Genomic DNA, 23,161 nt, shown 5'->3' with positions numbered 1-23,161 from the left:
CAAAACCAAATCAAAGGAAAACAGGTCTCAGGATAGTTCCTATCAGTGGGAATTGTTCATCCCCCCGCCCCACAAACAGTTATTATGAAGTGTTGAGGCAAATGTCGTTATTTATTATTTAGGAACCTGTTATACGGAGCTCCCATGCTTCTGGGTAGTATGTTGATGGTGGTTTAACTAGAGATCCAGATCCTATAAAAAGAAGAAGGTCTTATGTGTACACTAAAGCCCCAACTTTTTATTTGACAACCCTTTGGAAATATTCCAGAGATCCCAACATTAAGTCTTTAATAAGTCAATTGAACATTTATGCAAATTGACTTCTTTCAGTAGACTTAGTAAAAATGGTTTTGGTGTCCGTGTATATTTACTAGTTCTTGTTATTTTAAGTATGTGTGCATGTGTTTTAAAGATTCTGATTTTAGGGCAGGGGAGATAGCATAATGGTTATGCAAACAGACTCTCAGGCCTGGAGCTCTGAGGTCCCAGGTTCAGTCCCCTGCAATACGATAAGCCAGAGCTTAACAGTGCTCCGGTAAATAATAATAATAATAATAATAAGTAAATAAAATCTAAAATTTGAAAAAAAGATCTGATTTTATTCATCTGGATACAGGGTGTTTATGAACTGACCACATTATGTTAATATTCATAGAGTATTTTCTTTGGTCATTATTTAGAGTTTCAAGTCCTGATCATATCTTTCTCCCAATTCCAAATTGGGAGCACAAGGAGAATCCTGAGTCTGAAGAAGATGTTGGGCCAGTTGTTCAGCACATCTATGAGGTTCGTGGCTGTTGCATTTAACGGATATTTGATAAGGTGGAACAGATAGGCCACTTTGAAAAACAAATGTACTTATTTTTACGTAAGCTCTGCACAGCTTAAGTATGTACCAAAATAAGTTCATTTATGTCAGACAACTAGCTCCCAATGGCTAAAGAAAGCGGCTTGTACATGTCTCACTTTAAAATAGTTGCTTGACTAAAAGCAGTGGGTCAATACTTAGTGTTTGTATGTGATATTTGGTAGTTAGGTCCAGAAATTGAAAAAGCCTGTTGCTGCTGGTCAAACATTTGTTTCTGTAGGAAAATATTCTGTCTGTATTCCTTCAATGACTTTTACCTATTTTTCTCTCTTTTATTTGTGTTTTCATTCTAGCACATTCTGTCCTACACACAAGACAAATGTTGAGTTTGAACTTTACTGCATAGTAATAATTCTATTGTGCTCTATGAGTGACTATGGAAACTCTGCTCCTGTTTAAATTCTGTTGCTATAATTCCTAAAATTGATTTGTGTGTGGTGGGGGGGGTAGGGAGGAGAAAGGATTACAGAGTAGACTTTTGTCCAAAGTACTTTCATTTTGTTTGTTTGTTTGTTTTTCTTTAGCTGAGAAACAATGGTCCAAGTTCATTCAGCAAAGCGATGCTGAATCTTCAGTGGCCTTACAAATATAACAATAACACTTTGTTGTACATCCTCCAATATGATATTGATGGGCCAATGAACTGTACTTCAGATATGGAGATCAACCCTTTGAGAATTAAGGTAATGTGCTGCTAATGTTCATTATAATGATATGATACTGATTTTCTTTTATGAGACTGACGCGCTACCTACTGCGCTAACGAGGCATCTATTGATTTTCTTAAAAAACCTGTAAAAGAAATACCTGAAATAAAGCACCTTAAACAAACAACAACAACAACAAAAAACACTACAGAGCCATGGTCTTGCTTGCACACATATGATTTCACTGCTGCTGGCCACTTTTTCTTTCAGATAGAGAGAAGAGATGGGGGGGCCAGGCAGTGGGATACCAGGCTACACACACACACACACACACACACACACACACAGTATGCAGGGACCCAGGTTCAAGCCCTTGGTTCCCACATGCAGGGAGAAAGCTTCATGCCTGGTGAAGCAGGGCTGCAGGTGTGTGTCTGTCTCTTTCACTCTCTCCTCCCCTCCTCTCAATTTTTCTCTGTCTCTATTCAATTATAAATAAATAAATAGGAGCGGCCCTGCTTTTTCTTTCTGGTTCTGTTGTTCTTTTCTGGGATATTTTTTGGGGACCTCGGGGAGGGGGGCGGGGAAGGGCGATCCAACGAGTTGGGCAGCTGGACGGAAGATGTGTCTTGGTAGGTGCAGAGCTACCAAGTGAAGAATAGGTTGTGCTGGTGGATTTAAAACACATTCTCGAGATGCAGCTGTGATTTTTTCATCTTCTTGCCTGGAAAGGAAGTCAGAAGAGGAGGAGGAAGAGGAGGAAGAAATGGCAGTTTTTCAGGTCTCACTGTATGTAAGCCACCTTTGGTGTAAAAGGAGCCTTGGCATGTGGAGAGAAAGGAAAAAGATAGCCATATACCCAGGAACTGCTGACATTCAGGGATGTGGCCATAGAATTCTCTGCAGAGGAGTGGGAGTGCCTGAGCCAGGCTCAGCGGGATCTGTACAGGGACGTGATGTTAGAGAACTACGGACACCTTGTCTTCTTGGATCTCACTCTGTCTAAGTCAGACCTGGTCACATTTTTGGAGCTGCAGGTGAATCCATGGGCTGAGAATAGAAAGGAGAAGTTACCCATAGCCGAAGATATATCTTCATATGACACCCAAGAATTTCTTCCAAAATCATCTATAGAAAATTCATACCCAGAAGAACTTTGGAGAAGACATGACTACCCTGGCACTGAAAACTTCCACTTGGTGAAAGACATAAAAAGTGACAAGGATTGTAATGGGCAGGAAGAGTTATTTTATAATGAAAATACACAAACCGGGATAACCCCCTATAATAACATTACTATAAAAAGAAACCCAGATTACAGAGAATCTTATGAAAATCCCCACTTGAAGTTAGTTACATTTCCAGAGAACCATTCTGAATGGGAAAACTGTGGGAAAGTCTCTTATCAAATTTTAAATCATTTTATACAGAAGAAAATTCATATTGGAGAGAAGTCTTATGACTACAGTGAATATGGTGAAGCTTGCATTCAGCCTTCCAAACTTACTCACCATGAAGGAATCAGTTTAGAAAAGCAACAATGCAGATGTTACATATGTGGGAAAGGTTTTTATAGATCAGTAGATCTGAATGACAAAATTAATGATGAAGAGAAACCATACAAATGTCAGAATTGTGGTAAAACCTTTAGCCAGTTCTCATACCTTACTCGACATCAAAGAATTCACACAGGAGAGAAACCATACAAGTGTAAAGATTGTGGGAGAGCCTTTAACAGACGCTTCAATCTTACTCAACATCAAAGAATTCACACTGGAGAGAAGCCCTACAAGTGTAAGGATTGTGGCAAAGCCTTCATTCAGTGTTCTTCCCTTACTCAGCATCAAAGAGTTCATACTGGAGAGAAGCCTTACAAGTGTAAGGATTGTGGTAAAACCTTTGCCCAAAGTTCATCCCTCACTCAACACCAGAGAATTCATTACTGGAGAAAAGCTCTACAAATGTAAAGGAGTAATAAAATCCCTAGGTGCTTTCCAAGCCTTAGTCACTGTTAGAGAAATCTTACGGGAGAGTAAACATTTTACGGGAGAGAAAACATTCAAGGTATATGATATGAAATCTATTGCTGGAAATCAAACCATAGTATCTGAGAACTAATATTGGAGAGAGAACAAAAAAAAAAAAAAAAAAGCAAGATTGGTAAAAGTTTTAGTGGGTGTTGAGGATTTATTCAACAGTGTATTCATGAATGACAAGAGACCTTACAAATGAAAAGAATAGGGTAAATGTATACTTAAAAATTTTATTAACTTGAGAGGAATATATTTCTAGTAAGTCTTGCAAATATTAAAATACATGATGACATTTTTGGTTAGTGTTCTAGTTGCCTAACTCATCATTAAATAATTCACACTTAGAGGCAACTCTACATATGTTAGATAAAAATCTTTATCCAGTGCACAAACTTTACTTACATCAGTGTTAATATAGTAGATAAACTAAAATGTAAAGACTGTTGCAAAGCCTTTAGGTGGACCTGAAACCTTAGACACCCTATAAATGTAACAAAATAGAGAGGCATTTGTTTGTAATACAGGTTTTAGAAAACAGCATAGTGCATAGAAATAAAGTTTAATGACAAAAAAAAAAAATAAAATAAAAATAAATAAATAAATAAGCAAATTTAAAAAAATTAATTGAGAGAGGGAGAGAGACCACACACCAAAGCTTTCTTGGGTGCTGTAACAGTTCCTATATGGTGCAGGGACTTGAAGCTGGGCCTCATGCACAGGGTGGTGTGCACCCTATCTGCTGTACTGTCTCTTTAGTCTAAAACATATATATTTTTTGCACTAGGAATTGAGGCTAGAACCTCATAGATGCAGAACTCTGCTCAACTGCATTCTATCCCCAGCCATGAAACAGTTTCGGTACACAAAACCTCTCTGCAAAAGTATTTCAGTCTTGGGAGTCAGGCGGTAGCGCAGCGGGTTAAGCGCACGTGGCACAAAGCGCAAGGACCGGCGTAAGGATCCCGGTTCAAGCCCCCGGCTCCTCACCTGCAGAGGAGTCACTTCACAGGCGGTGAAGCAGGTCTGCAGGTGTCTGTCTTTCTCTCCCCCTCTCTGTCTTCCCCTCTTCTCTCCATTTCTCTGTATCCTATCCAACAATGATGACATCAATAACAACAACAATAATAACTACAACAATAAAACAACAAGGGCAACAAAAAGGAATAAATACGTGAAAATAAAAGTATTTCAGACCAAGGGGCTAGTTGTCTGTGTTGCCCAGAGTAACTCTGGTTTCATCACGTTGTATGTGCTCATCACATATGGTATTATGGAATGAGTATTTTGCTGTTGAGATTTTTGTTTTTGGGGATAGAATAAAATGCTTTACTGCTGGCTCTCTTGACTTACATGATAAATGTAAGATAAACTACATAAAGACTTGCATAGATAAGTGGCATTTTATGGACTTCTGCACATATTTGCATATACTCATCTCCTTCCCTGTACTTCTATTTGGGTAAGAAGCTGTTGCACAAATTAAACTAAGCAAACAAAACAAACAGTCTACTCATGACTGACATTCATCCTCACAGATGCACACTGGAATTTCACACTCTTCCTGGACATTGTAATAGCTTCCCCTCCAGATCTGGAAAGGAAGACAATAGGACTTGGCAGAGACAGTTTGTTTCTACTTCTTAGGAACTCTTACTTTTTATTTTTTCCAGAGATTTATCTCATTTATTAAGGACAGAGAGAGAGAAAGAGAGAGACCAACTGATTAGAGCAGCACTGCTCTCGTACATGGAGCGCTAAGGACTGAACTGGGTATACCAGCTAGGCAAGTCCTGTATTCTACCAGTTGAACCACATCCCAGGCCACTAATTTTTTATTTATGTATTTACTTTTATTTTTTAACTTTATTTTATTTGATAGAAAAGAGAGAAATTGAGAGGGGGAGATAGGGAGAGAGAGAGAGAGACACCTGTAGCCCTACTTTCCCACTTGTAAAGCTTTCCTCCTATAGGTGGGGACCAGGGGCTTGAACCTGGGTCTCTCAGTGCATGGTAATACATGCACTCAACCAGTATATGTATTTACTTTCCACTATGTCTTACTCAGCGACAACTTTTCTCTCACAACAAATTGCCACTTGCTGTGTTTTTCATCACATATAAAAGTCTCTGTCAACATATTTTCATGATCATGTGCCACCTGTTTGTTGATGGAACGGCAGATCTCAAATTCGCAAACATCTGGAAAGAACGACACAGCTCCAGAGCAAGGTGACCGGAACCATCTCATCACTAAGCGCGATCTCACCGTCAGTGAAGGGAATATTCACACTTTGGTAAGTGCCGTTTCAACAAGCACTTCAGATGTTTTAAAATAAGTCACGATAGAGCTGATGCCAAAAAACATTTCAAAAATAACCACAGCTGGGCTTGAAAGAGCCACATATATTTTTATGCCATTCCACTCGCTTACTTTCTTTGTTCCTAGTCAAATTAACAGCCGCTTTTCTTTAGATGATGTAGTTTTGTAGATTGCTAATAAAAGTATTAAAATGTCCCATCTTATTTTAATGAGTTCACTCCTTTAGCTGTCCTCTTTCTGGGCCTCACTCTGGTCTCAGAAGTCTTAGTTCAATCTTAAAAAATATGCAACCAGTACACTAAGGATTAAATTGTCTGTGTAATGATCAAGGATTAATTCTATGAAATCCTAACAAACTATATATATATAGTGAGTCTAAGGAAAAAAAACCTATCAGTTTTTTCAGGAGAAACTCAGGCGGCCTCAAAAAAAAAATTACATGATGACAAACAATTATTGAGTCAGCCTGTGTAATGACTATAATGTTATAAAAGGAATTGTCATTTCAGCAGGCTTTGGAATTGAACAGATCTACAACATGCCACCTAGTAGAGAACTTACGATAGTGTTCACGTCCACTAACAATCACCAGCCGTTTAGATCTAATGGCCCTTGCTTCTCACAAAAATCAGGGGCTAGCCAGAGGCGTGTCCAGTTGAGCCCATTACTATCTACAGGGACTTGGGTTCAAGCCCTCTGCCCCCCCCCCACCTGTAGGGAGGGGGAGCATTTCAAGGGTTGAAGCAGGATTGCTGGTGTCTCGCTAATTTTTTTCAATGTCGAAGAGATGGTACGATGGTGTTTTCTTGTAAGTCAATTCACTTGTTCTGGCAGGGTTGTGGAACTGCTGAATGTCTGAAGATTGTCTGCCAGGTTGGACGGTTAGACAAAGGGAAGAGCGCCATCTTGTACATAAAGTCTCTGCTTTGGACCGAGACCTTTATGAATGTAAGTAGATGATGCAGCAGACTTATTTGCTTGTTTCTGAAGAAGTAAAGGCCTGACATGGAGGAAATTCTTTCTGTCATTGTGTCCCTACAGAAGGAGAACCAGAATCATTCATATTCTCTAAAGTCTTCTGCTTCATTTAATGTCATAGAATTTCCTTATAAGAACCTTCCCATTGAGGATATTGTCAACTCCACATTAGTAAGTCACTGGATTTGGGGGTGTGGAATAAATGTACTCAGTTCAGCACCACAGACACTTTTATTTTATTTTAAAGAATGGCTGTTAATTTTGATCAGTAAAACTGTTGGGGAGTTGTGGGATAGGATTTTAACAGCTATCATTATATATAGTTATACTTTATCATATGAGGAAGAACACAATGTGAATACCATCCAAATAAAATATTATTGGGGGGAGTCGGGCGGTAGCGCAACCGGTTAAGCGCACATAGCGCAAAACAGCGTAAGGATCCCGGTTCGAGCCCCCGGCTTCCCACCTGCAGGGGAGTCGCTTCACAGGTGGTGAAGCAGGTCTGCAGGTGTCTGTCTTTCTCTCCTCCTGTCTTCCCCTCCTCCTGTCTTCCCCTCCTCTCTTCATTTCTCTCTGTCCTATCTAACGACGATGACATGAATAACCAGCAACAACAACAACAACAACAACAACTACAACAAGGGCAACAAAGGAAAAATAAATAAATATAAAGAAAAGAAAAATATATTGTTGTGCATGGAGATATCTGCTGAATAATTCAGCGAGCTATTTCTGTTTGCTTTATTTATTTACTTATTTTGTTTAGGAAGACAGGGTAGGTAGGGTTTATTATAAGGAACTGCACGCAAAGGAGGATGCGGTCAAACAGCCCGGAGGAATGAACCAAGAATGAATCTAGGTTAAGTGGCATAGGATGGGTGGCCTGGGATTGAGAAAGGAGGAATGTGTTGTCTGGGCCTCAGTTTGAGAAAATGCCATTCAGGGGCCAGGTGGTGGTGCACATGGTTGAGCACACCAAGGAAGGACCCAGGTTCAAACCCCTGGTCCCCACCTGCAGGGGGAAAGCTTCATGAGTGGTGAAGCAGGGCTGCAGGTGTCTCTCTGTCTCTCTCCCTCTCTGTCTTCCCCCTCTCCTCTCAATTTCTGACTATCTCTGTCAAATAAATAAAGATAATAATTTTTTTAAAGAGAAAATGCCATTCAAAAACTGCTACACAAAAACATACATATATATTCCAAGTTCACCAAATGTTAATAATTAGAAGGCGATTAAGCTCTCAGGTGTTTCTGCAGCCACTCTGTACTTCTGAAGTTTGAAACCCAAGGCTTATTGAAGGAACACTGGCGTATGACATTATGTAGGCTTTAGGTGTACAGCATTATGAATCAGCAGCTGTGTGTACAGTTAATATTCTCACTGACCTATTTTTAAAACTCAAAAACTTTCTCTTCGCCAACAGGTTACCACTAATGTCACCTGGGGCATTCAGCCAGCGCCCATGCCTGTGCCTGTGTGGGTGATCATTTTAGCTGTTCTAGCGGGACTGTTGTTACTGTCTATCCTAGTTTTTGTAATGTATAGGGTAAGTAATGAACCTCCGGAGGGAGAGAGGGAGGGCAGGAAGAAGGGAGGGAAAGTGAAAGAAAAAAAGAGGGAAGGTAAGAAACATGGAAGAAGGGACCTTTAATAATGATACTTGCTTGATAAGCATTACAAATTATTTGAAGGAAGAGCCTTTGTACTAACTACCATTTATATTTTCTTGATAATAATACTGTCACTGATGTGGGAGTAACGTTAGTGTTTCTTCAACTGACAGATGGGATTTTTTAAACGTGTCCGACCACCTCAAGAAGAACAAGAGAGAGAGCAGCTTCAGCCTCATGAAAATGGTGAAGGAAACTCGGAAACTTAACTGTGACTTTTAAGTTATTCTGTATCCTGCCCCATTAGAGATATCATCTTCATTCCAGGGTTTGATCTCCTTTATGAAAAATGACTTTCTGAGACTCTTACTGCTGATGGTGCCTATTGGTAGTAACCACAAAATAAGAGCAATATTTGTCCGTCTTTTCATCATAAATAAGTTCAGACATACATTTAATGCACGCGCATTGAATTGTGTTACCAGGTATTTAAATAATTTTCCAGGAGAGGGTTCTTTAATGTACATTATACAGGTAGTGCAAAAGTTACCACTTTATATAAAATAGTACCTCCTGTGTTATTGTTTCTGATTTTGTATGTTGTGTTTTGTTTTATTATTGTTTTAAAATATTCCAAAGTTGGATCTTAGCATCATATCTTTTGTACAGGCACTTAATGTTCACACATTACACTACAGTTGAGTTATCAAGCGACTAAAGACTTCATAACTGCATGAACTAGGTTTTCATAATTAGCTGTATTTTGGGACTCTTAAGTAAAAGCACGAGTCCATCAAAATTCCTTCAAATAAAAGTAATTTGCTTCAATATGAAAACTGGGTACATGCTATTACATTTTTATTTCTATGCGATGAAATCATCCATTTGATCCTATTCTAATTTGTAGATTGATACTTTTAAGTTCTGTTTCAAATCCGTTAAACCAACTTGTCCTAATTTTTTTTTGCATAATTGGAAATTCCTCTTTTTTAATACCTAATTTTAGCTAAATGTCATGATATTTAAAATGGAATTGAAAATCACTTTCAAAGTACATCTATTCCACTGTATTAGTCTAGTTACAATGTCAGAGAAAACTTTTCAATTAAAAGATTATAGTTCTTTGGTAGAATTGCTTATAATAGTAAGTTCTTAGACAAGGGCAAATGTTTTTAGTCAGAATTAATTTATTTTCCTTCTTTAAATGTATTTTCCTTATGCTTCCAAAGCTGTTACAGAGAAAATGTCAAGATCAATGAATAATTTTTGCAACTTGCAGTAATCTGCATCCATCCTCCTCTCACCATCTCCCTTCCCCCATCTCCATGAGAAATGCTTGAAATTGAGGTTTGTTTGTTTGTTTTTTAAGTAGCACACTGGTTTACTTCTGGCAATAGCTTGATGCCACTCACATGAATATTACCTCACATCGAGCAAGGTAATGTTTCAAACCAGTCTCAGCTATCAATATGATATCTCAAAGGTACTTTTATAAGCAGTCCGAGTTTTAAAACTTTTTTAGGCTTACTAACATAGATTAGTTTTCTAGGGTATTTTTAAATAAAACCTGCAAAGTCTTTTCCTATGCCCGTAGCACAGTGCTTCTTCTGATCGACCAACTTTCTCAAGGTCAGGGAATAGCCATCACACCCATTTTGGGGAGGTGCACCATGCTGTGTTACCAGAAATTGAGAGTTTAATGACTTTTTAACTGCTGAGTCTTTATTCAATGGTTATATTTCCCTTGAATAATTAAATATTTTTGTATGTTTTAAAAATAACTGAGCTGCACCTTGTAATGTCTTGTGTTATAATTCTCTCCGCGGCTGCTCAGCTGAGGTATAAAGATAACTGCACAAGAAGCGGAGTTACACACGTCAGAACAAGGCCTTATATATACTCAGCTTTTAATTAATTTCAAAGTTAGTGGCTTTAAGAATCTAGACAATAGTAGTTTAAAAGATCTTACTCGAATACAATAAGTATTTTTACCGATACATTTAACATTTTGAAGAAAACAGGCTTGTGCCCTAGGAAGTTTCTAAACTGGCTTTTGAAAACTTTCACTTTAATTTGTTTCCCCACCCAATAACCATAATCCCTGACCATATATACTGGATAGATAGTCACTCTATCTATCTAAAAAAATTAGTGTTTGCTTTTTGCACCATCCTTTTTTTTTTTTTTTTTTTTTCTTAATGCCCATTGCTTTAAGGTCTAAAATTCCCCTATATGGGGTTAAAGGATAATGTTACTAAAATTAACATGTTTTAAACTGTCTTTATGCCATGTAGCTTTAAGCAATTTTCTTTAAAAATTAAAATTATATCTACAAAAATGGTAGGAATAAAATTTAACAAACTAAATGATCTGTGAAAGTATAGTCTTGGTCAGAGTATTATTTAAAAGTCTGCTCTAGAGAAAATGTTTAGGCAGAAGTTGGGATTCCTTTTACTCTAAAGTAGGATGGGAGTTTATTTAATTAAATGTCACAAAACAGTCCTATGAAAACTCTCCTTATTTTTTGAATATTTTATGTAGTGCGGTTTGTGATTTATTGAGAATTATCAGATTTTTAAGTGATTCAGGCTGGGAACACATTTAATGAAGACAGAAGAACTAGATATTAGCAAGAAATGTCGACTGTAGTTGCTACCTCGTGTAGACATTTATTTTAGAACGGATTCATTAAGAAACACGTGAGGGAGGGGCATCCCTTCTCTTCCCATTATGGTTCTCTTATGATTAGTTATTACCACAGTTCTGACTACATCCTTTAATTCTGAATTGCAGAGTAGTCAGTCACAAGGTTAGTACCCTCATTTCTTTAGTGTTCTGAAGCTACTGATAGCAAATTCTCATTAGTATTTTACGTAAGAAAAAAAAGCAGGTAGTAAAAGATTATACTGGCTTCTGGAAGAGAACTTGAAAGAGTTTTGACAGTGAGTCCTGGCTCTTAAGAGAAAGATTTGTATGGCAGAAGTATAGTGTGTAATAATAGGTCAGTTAGTTGGTTGTTTTTTTTTTTAATAAGGAGAGCATTTGTAAGTTGGCAGATCATGTCCCGTGTTACAGAATATAGTGATAGCCTTGGGCAGTGCTAAGTCATTCTTGAAGTATCTATGGTCTTCTTTCTACCCATGCACAGCTTGTGTATGTGGTAACTTGAGAATTTTTTAAACAATAAAAAATTTGAAAATTGAATATAGACTCAAAGCAGTGAACGAATGACTTAATACTCCGCGTTTTAGAGAGCATCTCTTAGAATCTGTTAGTAGACAAGCTTAACTATTGAGTTTATGGATTTGTAGCATGCATTTCTGTTTGTTACTTACTATAATTTCTGACACATTTCTTGGAAGAGGTACTGAATCTTATTTTTGTTGTCATTGTTCTTGAGTGCAATATAACAATTAACCAAATCTAGATAATTTCAGAATTACTATTAGCTTAATAAACGTAATCTGAACTTTGACTTACTGGTATCTTTGTTAGTAGTAAGGGGTGTGCGGCTCTTAATAGATATTTACTCCCAAGCAGGACATTAGACCTTGTATTTCAGACTTGACATCAACTATTTCCTCCCGATTTACAAACACTTTGAATTATCTTAAGATAACTTGGGAGTTGTGTATGTCAAATTAATTTGTTATCTAACTAACATAGAAAGTAACTTTCTTTGTTTAGCTTCTCTTGTGATCACCCACATTGGGTGAGACATAAAAGAGTAGGTTCTAAAATTTGTCACTAACTTGATTTGAGTTAGTGAAAAGTGGTATAGTGTTCTGCTTAGTTTCCAGTGTGTAACTTGTGACTGTACAATAAACTGGAGCGTATGTTGCCACCTTTGTGTCTGGGCTTTCTATTTCATTTCTGTAATGTTGATTTTTTAAAAAGTTTTTATTTATCAAATGGAAACACTGACAAGACCATAGGATAAGAGGGGTACAACTCCACACAGTTCCTTCCACCAGAACTCTTTATTCCATCCCCTCCCCTGATAGCTTTTCTATTCTTTACCCAGGGTCATTGTGGGATGCAGAAGGTGGAAGGTCTGGCTTCTGTAATTGCTTCCCCGCTGAACATGGGTATTGGCAAGTGGATCCATACCCCCAGCTTGTCTCTCTCTTTCCCTAGGGGGGCAGGGCTCTGGGGAGGTGGGGCTCCAGGACACCTTGGTGAGGTCATCTGCTCTGGGAAGTCTGGTTGGCACCATGGCAGCATCCAGAACCTGGTGGCTGAAAATTCTGCCCATACTACACTCCCACTGCTCAAGCCAGCCGCCACAATTGCCTTATTGATTTTTTTGGACCAGAGCACTGCTCAGCTCTGGCTTATGGTAGTGCAGGGGATTGAACCTGGGACTTTGGAGCCTCAGGCACGAGAGTCTCTGCATATTATCTACCATCCACCCAGTAATCAGACAGTCAACATTAGGCATTGTCATAGGATCTGGAGACATAGCTCCCCACCTGTAGGGGAGTTTGCTTCACAGGCGGTGAAGCAGGTCTGCAGGCTTCTTTCTATCCTCCTCTCTCGGTTTCTGTCTGTTGTATCCAATAACAACAACATAAATGGTAACAATAACAACAACAAGGGCACCTAAAGGGAAAAATAGCCTCCAGGAGCAGTGGATTCATAGTGCAGTCACCAAGCCCCAGAGATAACCCTGGAGGCAAAAAAAAAAAAAAAAAAAGGGAAAGAAAGAAAAAAAAATAAGTGGCTTCTGAGAATGATGGAGTCACGCAGGCATCAAGCCCCAGTGATAAATCTTAGGGGGAAAAAGAAAAGAAAGATTTATAAATGAATATACATCCAACAACTGCAGTTTGAAGGATATGAAGAAGCCAGAGCTGAGCAGTGCTCTGGTCTGTCACCTCTCGCATGTATCTCTCTCATTAAAACATGAAAATTAAAAAAGGCTTTTCATCCCGAGGCACAAAGACTCAGTTTCAATCCCATGTACCTCCATAATCCAGTGCTCTGGTCTCTCTATATCTATATATGGAGATATCTTTATATATCTCTCTCTCTGCCTTTCTTATGAAAATAACAAAAAAATAATATTTTTAATTGTATTAAAAAAAATAATGTAGGGGCCACACAGTGGTGCACCTAGTTAAGCACACACACTACAGTGTGCAAGGACCTGGGTTCAAGTCCATGGTCCCCGCCTGCAGGGGGAAAGCTTCATGAGTGGTGAAGCAGGGTGACAAGTGTCTCTCCCCCTCTGAATTTCTCTGTCTTTATCCAATAATAAATAAAAGGTAAAAAAAAGTTAAATAAATAATGTACAGTCATTTTTTTGTTTGCCACCAGTGCTATATCCATGAGCTTTGGTGCCTTGTCAACTCCACCATTTCCCAGCAGCTGTTTCTCCTTCTCCTTCTCCTTCTCCTTCTCCTTCTCCTCCTTCTTCTCCTTCTTCTCCTTCTCCTTCTTCTCCTCCTCCTTCTTCTTCTCCTCCACCCTCTCCTCCTCTTCCTCTTCCCCCTCCTCCACCTCTCCCTCCTCCTCCTCCTTCTCCTTATCCTTCTTCTTGATAGAAATAAGAGAGACAGAGAAGAGAGATGTCCGCAGCACTGTTCTGCTACTTGTGAAACACGCCATCCCACAGAGTGTGAAGACTGGGGACCTGAACACGGGTCCTCACTCATAACATATGTGCTCTCCTGGGCATATGCCACCAACCAACACTCTTGACATTTTTCTCTTAACAGACCAACTAGTAGTTCTGAGTGCTTCCAAATAATGTGGCTTTTTTCTGAATTGTAAAGAAATTAGGCTAAGGCTACGAAAGTAATGGAGTCATCAAAAACCACTTTGATGGATAAGAATCTCTCTTTCAATAAACAGTGCACACTATTGAAGAATTTCACATCCTTTCTCGACTGGCAGCTGTGGGAAATCAGTAGCTTTTTTTTTTCCCCAAAGGTTGACTTCTAATATATTAAAGATGATGGCAGCCGCATGGTGGCGCATCTGGTTGAGCACATATGTTATAAGGCATAAGGATCCAGGTTCAAGCCCCTGGACCCCACCTGTAGGATGAAAGCTTTTCGAGTTGCGAAGTAATGTTGGAGCTGTCTCTCTGTCTCTCTGTCACCCCCTTCCCTCTTGATTTCTGGCTGTTTGTATCCAGTAAATAAATAAAGATATTATTTTTTTCAAGGATCACTTGGCCACCAAAGGATAGAAACCTCAGCAGCATTCCTTTCCTCTTGATCTGCAGTTAGGGTTTTGGAGCTATTTCCATTTTCTCTATTATTCTCTCCAGGAGCAGAAAATGCAGCAGAAACAGTTTGATGAGACTAATAGAGGCCCTGTGCATTCAGCCTCCTCCCGATAGTGCCCTCTCATACGGGGAGGCAGAGCTGGGACAGGACACTGACGTTTAGTGTGAATGACCTCATACTGGCATTTCTTCTTTAAATAATTCTTAGCTCATATAGTTTATTTTTGTTTAACCAACCCCCCCCCCCCCCACACACACACATACACCATAACCAGTTCATGGTAAAAATTTCAAGCAGTGGTAAAAAGGTAAAGTCACAAAATTAGTGGGAAGACAGCTGCTTTTCTGATCTTTGATGTTTACACTTACTAAATAGGATAATGAAAGCATGCAAGGACACAGGTTTGAGTCCCTGCTCCCCACCTGCAGTGGGGACCTTCATGAGCAGTGAAGCAGGTGTGTGGATGTCTACCTTTCTCTCCCCTCTTTATCTCTCCTTCCCCTCTCAATTTATCTCTATCCTATCCAGTAAAATGGTGGCAAGAAAAAAAAAAAGGAAAAAAATGGTCGACAGGGATGGGGGGGGGGGTTGGAATCCAGGAATGGAGATGCCTAGTGCCAGCCCCTATGCATGGAGGCAAACTAACAAACAAAAAATAAATTTATAAGATTACTTTGGCAATGAAATGAGATAATGGATCTAAAATATATTTTTTTCTCCTTTCAACTTATAGTTATGTAGACCACATATGTTTGACCACAGAATAATTTTATTACTGCTGAGAAATTTGCTAGTTATTTTTCCTAGTTATTGAAAACATTAGGAGCACTGGTAAAATGCTCAGGATGGCAATGGACCACTCAATCATCTCAGCTACATCAACTGTGATGATGAAAAAAAGAAAAGTGTTTGCACAGTCAGATCATATTTGATTGGGTTTGGTCTATTGCACCAAAGGAAAGGACGTGTGTGTGTGTGTGTGTGTGTGTGTGTGTGTGTGTGTGTGTGTGTGTGTGTCCAGATCCTGGAACACGAGGGTGGAAGAGGAGGACCTAGGTGGGGGGTTACAGTATTATGTGGAGAACTGAGAAATGTGACCAACTACTAATATTTTACTGTCGAGTGTAAACCATTAATTCTCCCCCCAATAAAGAAAAAAAGGGGGGGGAAGAAGTTCATATTTTTGACACATGAGTGCTAAAAGCAGGGTTAATCAGTGTCATACATTTTTATTTATTCATTTTGCTTTTTGTTGCCCTTGTTTTTCATTGTTGTTATAGTTATTATTGATGACGTTGTTGTTGGATAGGACAGAGAGAAATGGAGAGGGGGGGAAGATACAGAGGGGGAGAGAAAGACAGACACCTGCAGACCTGCTTCACCGCCTGTGAAGCGACTCCCCTGCAGGTGGGGAGCAGAGCCTTAGCCGGTTCTTGCGCTTTGCACCATGTGCGCTTAACCCGTTGCGCTACCGCCCGCCCCCCCTTTTCATTTTTCTTTTTTTTTTCTTTTTTACCAGAGCACTGCTCAGCTCGGGCTTATGGTGGTGCAGGGGCTTGAACCTGGGACTTTGGAGCCTCTGGCATGAGAGTCTCTTTGCATAACCATCATGTCATCTACCCCTGCCCTGTAGTACCTTTTCTAGGCTGGACTCAAATGTGTTTGCGTGCAATGCTCTTTCTTCTTCTGCAAAATTTCCCGGGGCCTCGGTAGAGACAGACTGGGGCTTCTAAGCGGCCCCCCTTTCTGCTTCACCCCGGGCTGGCACCCCCAGGCCGGACGATCGTGCCCGCGGGCTGCGGATGGCAGGGGAGAGGCCCCCGGCCCGCTGCAGACTCGCCCCGCCCCAGGCATCACGTGACTCAGAAGGGACCACCCCCCTTCCACCCTCCATCCCCCTTCCCTCCACCCTCCATCCTCCACCCTCCATCCTCCACCCTCCATCCTCCACCCTCCTCCCCTCCACCCTCCTCCCCTCCACCCTCCACCCTCCACCCTCCTCCCTCCACCCTCCACCCTCCACCCTCCATCCTCCACCCTCCATCCTCCACCCTCCATCCTCCTCCCTCCATCCTCCTCCCTCCATCCTCCTCCCCTCCACCCCGCCTCCCGCTTCCCAGCGCCTCCGCCCGGGCGGCCCGAGCGCAGCAGAGCCAGAGGGAGCATCGCAGGGAGCCGCCGCCCGGAGGGGCCCCGCAATATGCCGCCGGGACCCCCGGGCTGTCGGCCATGGCGAGGCTGCTCGGCCCGGCCGCGCTGCTGCTGCTGCTGCTGCTGAAGGCGCGGCCGGTACCCGCGGCCGCCGGAGCCGAACCGGGCCGCTCGGACCTCGGCCTGATCCAGCAGCAGCGCCAGCGCCAGCGGGAGGAGGCGCAGGGCGGGAGGCCGCAGGTGCCCGACGCGCCGCCCACGGGCTGGGCTCCCGGTAGGCTCCGCGCCCGCACCGTCTGTCGGTCTGTCTGTCTGTCTGTCTGTCGTCTGTCTGTCTGTCTGTCTGTCGTCTGTCTGTCTGTCTGTCTGTCTGCCTGCGCGCGCATCGATTAGCAGGCGGCTGGGGGCTCTGGGTGAGGAGGGGCTCAGAGCACTGCAGTGGGATGGGGAGGGCTCGGGAGTGTGTGTGTGTGTGTGTGTGTGTGTGTGTGACTGGGTCTTTTTCATCATATCGTTAGGAATGAATGATTCTCCCCCCTACACACACACACACACACACACACACACACACACACACACACACACACACACACACACACGCGGCCAGATTCATTTAGCATTTGTTCTCTAGCTTTCTCTTTCCAAGGCAATGATAAATAATAATAATAGCAATCATGCAACGATGACACTCACATGCGCTCCCTCTCGCATCATCTCGTCCGACCTGCTGCATTTACATTGAGACCTGCAGAAAGAAATCTGGATCTGGATACGTGCTCTTCTTTATTATGTTTGCCGTTTCTTCGTGAGAAGGGTGTTTTTTTGTTTTTGTTTCTGTTTTTGTTTTTAGGCATCTGTAGAAATATGTTCAGTATATTAAGATGAAACAAAACTAGATGAAATGGGAGTCTGTAATTGAAGGGAAAGCGGGAGATGACCGGTAAGATGAAGTCCGGTGATGGTAGGGCCGCAAATGCCTGGTTTCAGAGAGGGGAATCTCCTTACTTGTTAGCTGAACTTAATGAGGAAGATTGTTGAGACTGCTCAGTGAGGGTGAGGTTGAGAGCACGCCAGTGTCTGTGACTGTAAGCTCCTGTCCTTCCCTGGTTTTTTCTCCTGTCCCCGTAAAGCTGACCTGAATGCTGAAGTATCTATTTTAATAGCTTCTTCACCCCCCCTCCCCACCCCACCCTAGTACTTTGCCCACTGTAAATGCTGCTACTGCATGGAAAGGAAGAAAAAGAAAGACATTTTTCTATAAACAGGCTTAGGTTTCTGCAAAAGAAAATTGAATTCCCTTAAAGCCCCCCCCCCCTTTTTTTTTTGGTCTAAAACCCTGCCTGGTAGCAATATACAGGGTGTTGAAAATGACATTTTGAAGAATACGATCAGCGTCTTATATTGTATTGCTTGCTCATCAGCCAAGAGCAATATTCAGGCAAGCCAGCTGTGATTCATGACACAGTCAGGATGATTTAATTTATCAGAGTGCTCTGAGCATGGGATGAAATCACCAAAGTGTGCGGGAAAGCATGTGTTACTGACACCCTCTTACACCCATTAATAACAGCCTAAGTGGGGCTAAAAGTCCTGAAAGGTATGTGTTGTGGTGTGGTTTTCTTGCCTGGCTTTTTATAACTGAAAGTGCTAACTAACAGCATGGTTTGGGTGAGCCTGCCGTTAGAGATGATGTTTGCAAAACTTACGGAATCAGAGATAGGTCAGTGGCTGAGAGTCTGTCTTCAGTCTGGGAGAGAGCTCATGACTTACCTCTGAAACAAAAGTCTGAGAAGTGATAATGGATCTTATGGTTTGCAATGCACTTTTTTTTTGTTCTCAGTGTATGTTAGTTAAATACATGGATTTTAGTTGCAGTGATATAGATAGCTTGTGATGAGAGTTATGGATAACTGCAATAAATATGAAATCCTTCCTGTCTATCATGCATCTTACAGTATCGGTATGTTTTGCTGCTTGTGGGGGGGCATATTCTTGAAAAGAGTTACTGGGGAACAAGCAGTTTTGTTTTATTTACCAATAGATTCTCTGCAGTAAAAGAAACCATTATTCCATTATTCACTAGATCAGACTAGTACCTGAAAAGTGACATCAGGACTATCGTTTTTTTCCCTTCAGAACCCTAGTTCCACAAATCAGTGCCAAACAAAAGAGTATTTCATTTCTGTTTTAATTAGTGGCATATCAAGTCTAACAAGGAAGCACAACCTATAAACAAAGTTAACTAAGATATTCTTGTAAGGGCAATGTGTTTTCCAATTTGAACTGGTTTTCCTGCTGCAACCTTTGTTTCTCTGTCTCCGCTCATGTATCAGTAGCGAGTATTCTTTTATGACTCATTCAATAGGAGCATGTCTACTCACAGTCCTTCAGTGGCTTCTGAACTTCTCTGTTCCAGTCTCTTGGAAACAGAGCTGGCAGTCAGCTGAGGTCAAGAACAAACACCTCATCACAGACCCCTGCGAGCGTCAACCCGGCTTTGACCTGGCACGTTATGATCGGGCCCTCCTCCATCGCTATCGAACAGGCCATGGCCGGTGCGCTGCTATGTCCCATCGCTGGGGAGCCAGAGACGACCCGAACTGCCCCTGCGGCTCCAGACAGACTATGACCCACATAGTCAACGACTGCCACCTCTCCAGATTCAAAGGAGGTCTCGAAACTTGACATCAGGCTCAACCTGACGCTGTTGACTGGCTACGGAAGAAGGGCAAACGCTAGAAGAAGAAGTGGCTTCTCATTTCTTCACATTAGATGGTTAGATCCTGAAAATAGTGTGCCCAGGCCTACAGTCTCTCTCCCCCAACCCCCAGTCCTCACAGCACCACAGGATTCTGTCACTGCTCTGGTTCTCTGTTTCTTCCGTGTGCAAGTGGCCTCTCACCTGAAACCTTTGCAGTAATCAGTTTCGCTGCCTTTGACTTCACTATACCTTCCGATTTGCATAAATGTCACTGTAACCAGAGACCTATCTGACCAGGTATCTGAAACAGTAACCATTCATACTAATTTTCCCCTCTGACGTTTATTGTCCATAGCATTTTTTTCTTTTTAAGGAAGCCATTCTCTCCTTATTAGAATGTAAGATCTTGTTAGCATGAACTTTCCCCTCTCCATGATTATAATTCTAATATCTAAAAGAACACTTGGTATAGTATAGGCAGGTTTGTTTAACAAATACATAAATGAAAACAAGAGATCAGTCTTTCCCTTCTGAGTATTTGAATTCTAACATCTTGTGGAATTCTTCACTGCAAGTTAGCAGAAGAGATATTAAAATAAAGAGACATTATCATGTAGAAATATTTGTAAACAGAGGTCATAAAGCCTATCCATTTGGGATTTTTAATTGTAACTAATTTCAGTGTTTATGTTGTGTGGTTTATAGAGATTTGACTGATACCAATACTTATTTATTAGGTTTTTGTCAAGACAATCCTTTACCTAAAGTATACTTATAATCCTTTTTTTAGTTAAAAGGGTATTGTCATGCCTTTAAATAGCTACATCTTCATTCTTTGCCTGTTTGGTGCTTCTGAATATAATGATCATATGTCATATGAAAAAGTGTCAAACTTTTCTCAGGAATAATTTAGAAAACTAGCACTGTTTAGTGACTGATAGATAAGTGAGCCTCCTTTATTTATACTAAAAAGTAGCTATTGATTCTGTATACAGTCCTCTAGATTTTAGGATTCTGAAATTGTATGTCTTTGTAGGGCTGAAAAAATTAGTAAGGCTAAAAAAGTGAAGGATGGCATTTAGAAATAAGACTATAAATATACCATTTTTCCATGTTCTCATTAACATATAAAATACTGTTTTCATATGGTAATGAGAATCAAGAATAAGGGTGAGAGTTATAAAATCAGTTGTTTTCAATCAGTGTATACAACAGTTCTGACTTCTCCATTTGTACTAAATATTTAGTGGATCGGGGAGAATTAATTTGGGCCTGTCATCATTCAGACAACCATCTCATATTCACTCTGGTGGCCCACTGGATGGGAGGAATGCAGGAGGAATGTGTGAGGGAAACTGGGAGAGATCATGAGCTCCCATTTCAGATTCTCCATTTAAAACTCAAAGGGACCTCCGAGGATTCTAATACGTGTTATGGACATAGAGAAAACTTCTTCAGACATATAGTTTCATAGTATAAAAGTTTACTCTTTAAAAATTTTTAACTTAATTTTTTTATTTAATAGAGACAGAAATCAAGAGATATGGGGAGATAGGCAGAACGAGACAACTGCAGGCCTGCTTTACCACTCATGAGGCGTTCCCCCTGCAGGATGGAACCTGGGGGCTTGAACCCAGGTCCTTGTATATAGTGATATGTACATGTGTGCTACCATCTGGCCCCTAAAAGTTTGGATTGTACATTTCACGGTATGTTTTTAAATTTTTTTATTTTTATTTTTTTTGAAAAATGTCAAATGTATAGAAAGTACATAGGCTTTCTGTATCTATATGTTAAATTTATTTTTCCTTTACTGGAGGGATTAGTGGTTTTCAGTTGACAGTAATAATACAGTCGTTGGCGCACCAGTAACATTTCTCAGGTTCCCACATAACACTCTGACAGGCCAGACACCTAGGTCCTCCTCCGCCATCATTCTGTATATATATATATTTTTTCATTCTATATATTTTTATTGCTTTCACCCACATGCTACCCATTTCTGTTATGTTAGATTTCTTTGTGTATGTGTGTGCAGAGGTCAGATCTACATCCAGTGAAAGTACAGACAGACCTTCACTATTTTGACAAGTGGTGTACTGGTATCACCATCCTTCCTACCAAGATAGAGACTAGAACATCTAGACAGTGGCAGTAGAAATAAGTGCCCTTCTTCCAGGCCGTGCTTGACCCTCTCCAGAGATGGCTGCTGTTCAGATTGTTTACATCATCAAGGGATTTTGAATTTGCTAGAGATTCATAGAGCATGTTCTCTCAAATCAGGCTTCTTTTCTCAGTCTAACACCCATGGGTTTCATCACGGTTAGTAGTAGTATGCTCTTTTTCCTGTTGGACTACGTTCCATTGTATAAGTTACTGCAGTCAGGCTTATCACTTCCGTGGATGGAGATTTTAATTACTTCTTATTTCCAGTTTTAGCTCATAGAAATGAAACCAGGGGCACTGGGCGGTAGCGCAGCGGGTTAAGTGCACATGGCACAAAGTGCAAGGACGGGCGTAAGGATCCGGGTTCGAGCCCCTGGCTCCCCACCTGCAGGGGGGTCGCTTCATAGGCGGTGAAGCAGGTCTGCAGGTGTCTGTCTTTCTCTCCTCCTCTCTGTCTTCCCCTCCTCTCTCCATTTCTCTCTGTACCGTCTAACAACAACAATAACAATACTACTAACAACAGTGTTGATAATAGCAACGTTAAACAACAAGGGCAATAAAAGGGGAAAAAATGGTCTCCAGGAGCAGTGGATTCATGGTGCAGGCACCGAGCCCCAGTGATAACCCTGGAGACCTAATAATAATAATAATAATAATAATATTGTAAAATAAAATATTGCTGTATACTTTTTATTAAATTTAAATAGCTTGATTTAAACTTCTTGATTTAAGGAAACCATACAGAAATGTCCTATCTGTGAAAGCATTGATCTTTTATTTTATTTTACTTTTTAATATTTATTCAATGAATTTTAAAATGAGTAAGAGAAGGGGAATTAGAAGTTGACTTTTTTTTTAAAAAGATTTAATTTATTTATTTATGAAGATAGAAGGAGAGAGAGAGAAAGAACCAGACATCACTCTGGTACATGTGCTGCCAGGGATTGAACTCAGGACCTCATGCTTGAGAATCCAACACTTCATCCACTGCACCACCTCCTGGACCACGAAGTTGACTACTTTTCTATCTAAAGTACTCGTGCTCTCCCGGCCATATTCCCATATGGAGTGATTATGGTTTCCTTCCAGGATTTAATAGCCAAAGGGAGCTATTTCTTGGTGTTGATTACAGGTTGAACAAAACACATGCCATTGTGTGGGGGACTGAAATCCAATTAGTTTTAGTAGTGAGTCTTCAGTGTTTCTAGTATGATTGAACTGAAACTACCAAATATTTTTCTCAAAGTCCTTTTCCCAAGTATATACATAATGAACTTGATTCTCTTTCAGTGTTTTATTTGGCTGGGTTAGCTTTAATACTGTGTCATTCATTTATTTGACTTAGCACAATTAATGTGAATTTAAGATTATTGCCTTGCACCGAAGTAAAAGACTCTGGGGTGGGGGTGGGGGTGGGATTCAGGTCCTGGAACATGATGGCAGAGGAGAG

At 40.7% G+C, this 23,161-nt stretch overlaps 3 protein-coding genes across 5 annotated transcripts in view; all 3 read left to right on the top strand.

The window, feature by feature from the left end:
• The window catches only part of ITGAV (integrin subunit alpha V), a 108,712-nt gene extending 96,398 nt beyond the window's left edge, over nucleotides 1-12,314 (top strand). Inside the window, exons 23-29 of the mRNA XM_060178282.1 lie at nucleotides 656-786; nucleotides 1,393-1,551; nucleotides 5,729-5,842; nucleotides 6,703-6,816; nucleotides 6,910-7,017; nucleotides 8,271-8,393; nucleotides 8,631-12,314. Coding sequence (XP_060034265.1) covers nucleotides 656-786; nucleotides 1,393-1,551; nucleotides 5,729-5,842; nucleotides 6,703-6,816; nucleotides 6,910-7,017; nucleotides 8,271-8,393; nucleotides 8,631-8,726 — 845 coding nt within the window. The 3' untranslated portion in view covers nucleotides 8,727-12,314. The remainder of the gene's footprint in view (nucleotides 1-655; nucleotides 787-1,392; nucleotides 1,552-5,728; nucleotides 5,843-6,702; nucleotides 6,817-6,909; nucleotides 7,018-8,270; nucleotides 8,394-8,630) is intronic.
• Nucleotides 2,087-3,699, top strand: LOC132534237 (zinc finger protein 565-like). The gene is made up of 2 exons (XM_060177608.1): nucleotides 2,087-2,296; nucleotides 2,379-3,699. The coding sequence occupies exons 1-2, from the start codon at nucleotides 2,282-2,284 to the stop codon at nucleotides 3,480-3,482; spliced, it is 1,119 nt and encodes a 372-aa protein (XP_060033591.1). The 5' UTR covers nucleotides 2,087-2,281; the 3' UTR covers nucleotides 3,483-3,699.
• A 2,322-nt stretch (nucleotides 12,315-14,636) lies between the features above and the next one.
• The window catches only part of FAM171B (family with sequence similarity 171 member B), a 66,068-nt gene continuing 57,543 nt past the window's right edge, over nucleotides 14,637-23,161 (top strand). The window contains exon 1 of one of the 3 annotated variants that reach the window (XM_060177610.1): nucleotides 14,637-15,148. In XM_060177610.1, coding sequence (XP_060033593.1) covers nucleotides 15,073-15,148 — 76 coding nt within the window. In that variant the 5' untranslated portion in view covers nucleotides 14,637-15,072. Of the gene's footprint in view, nucleotides 15,149-16,762; nucleotides 17,119-23,161 lie in introns of those variants that run through there. The other 2 variants (XM_060177609.1, XM_016191047.2) reach the window with 2 other exon arrangements.

This window comes from Erinaceus europaeus, chromosome 18 (assembly GCF_950295315.1).
Source record: "Erinaceus europaeus chromosome 18, mEriEur2.1, whole genome shotgun sequence".
Lineage (NCBI taxonomy): Eukaryota > Metazoa > Chordata > Mammalia > Eulipotyphla > Erinaceidae > Erinaceus > Erinaceus europaeus.
The sequence above is the reverse complement of the archived record's forward strand: the minus strand, read 5'-3'. Positions and strand labels throughout refer to the sequence as shown.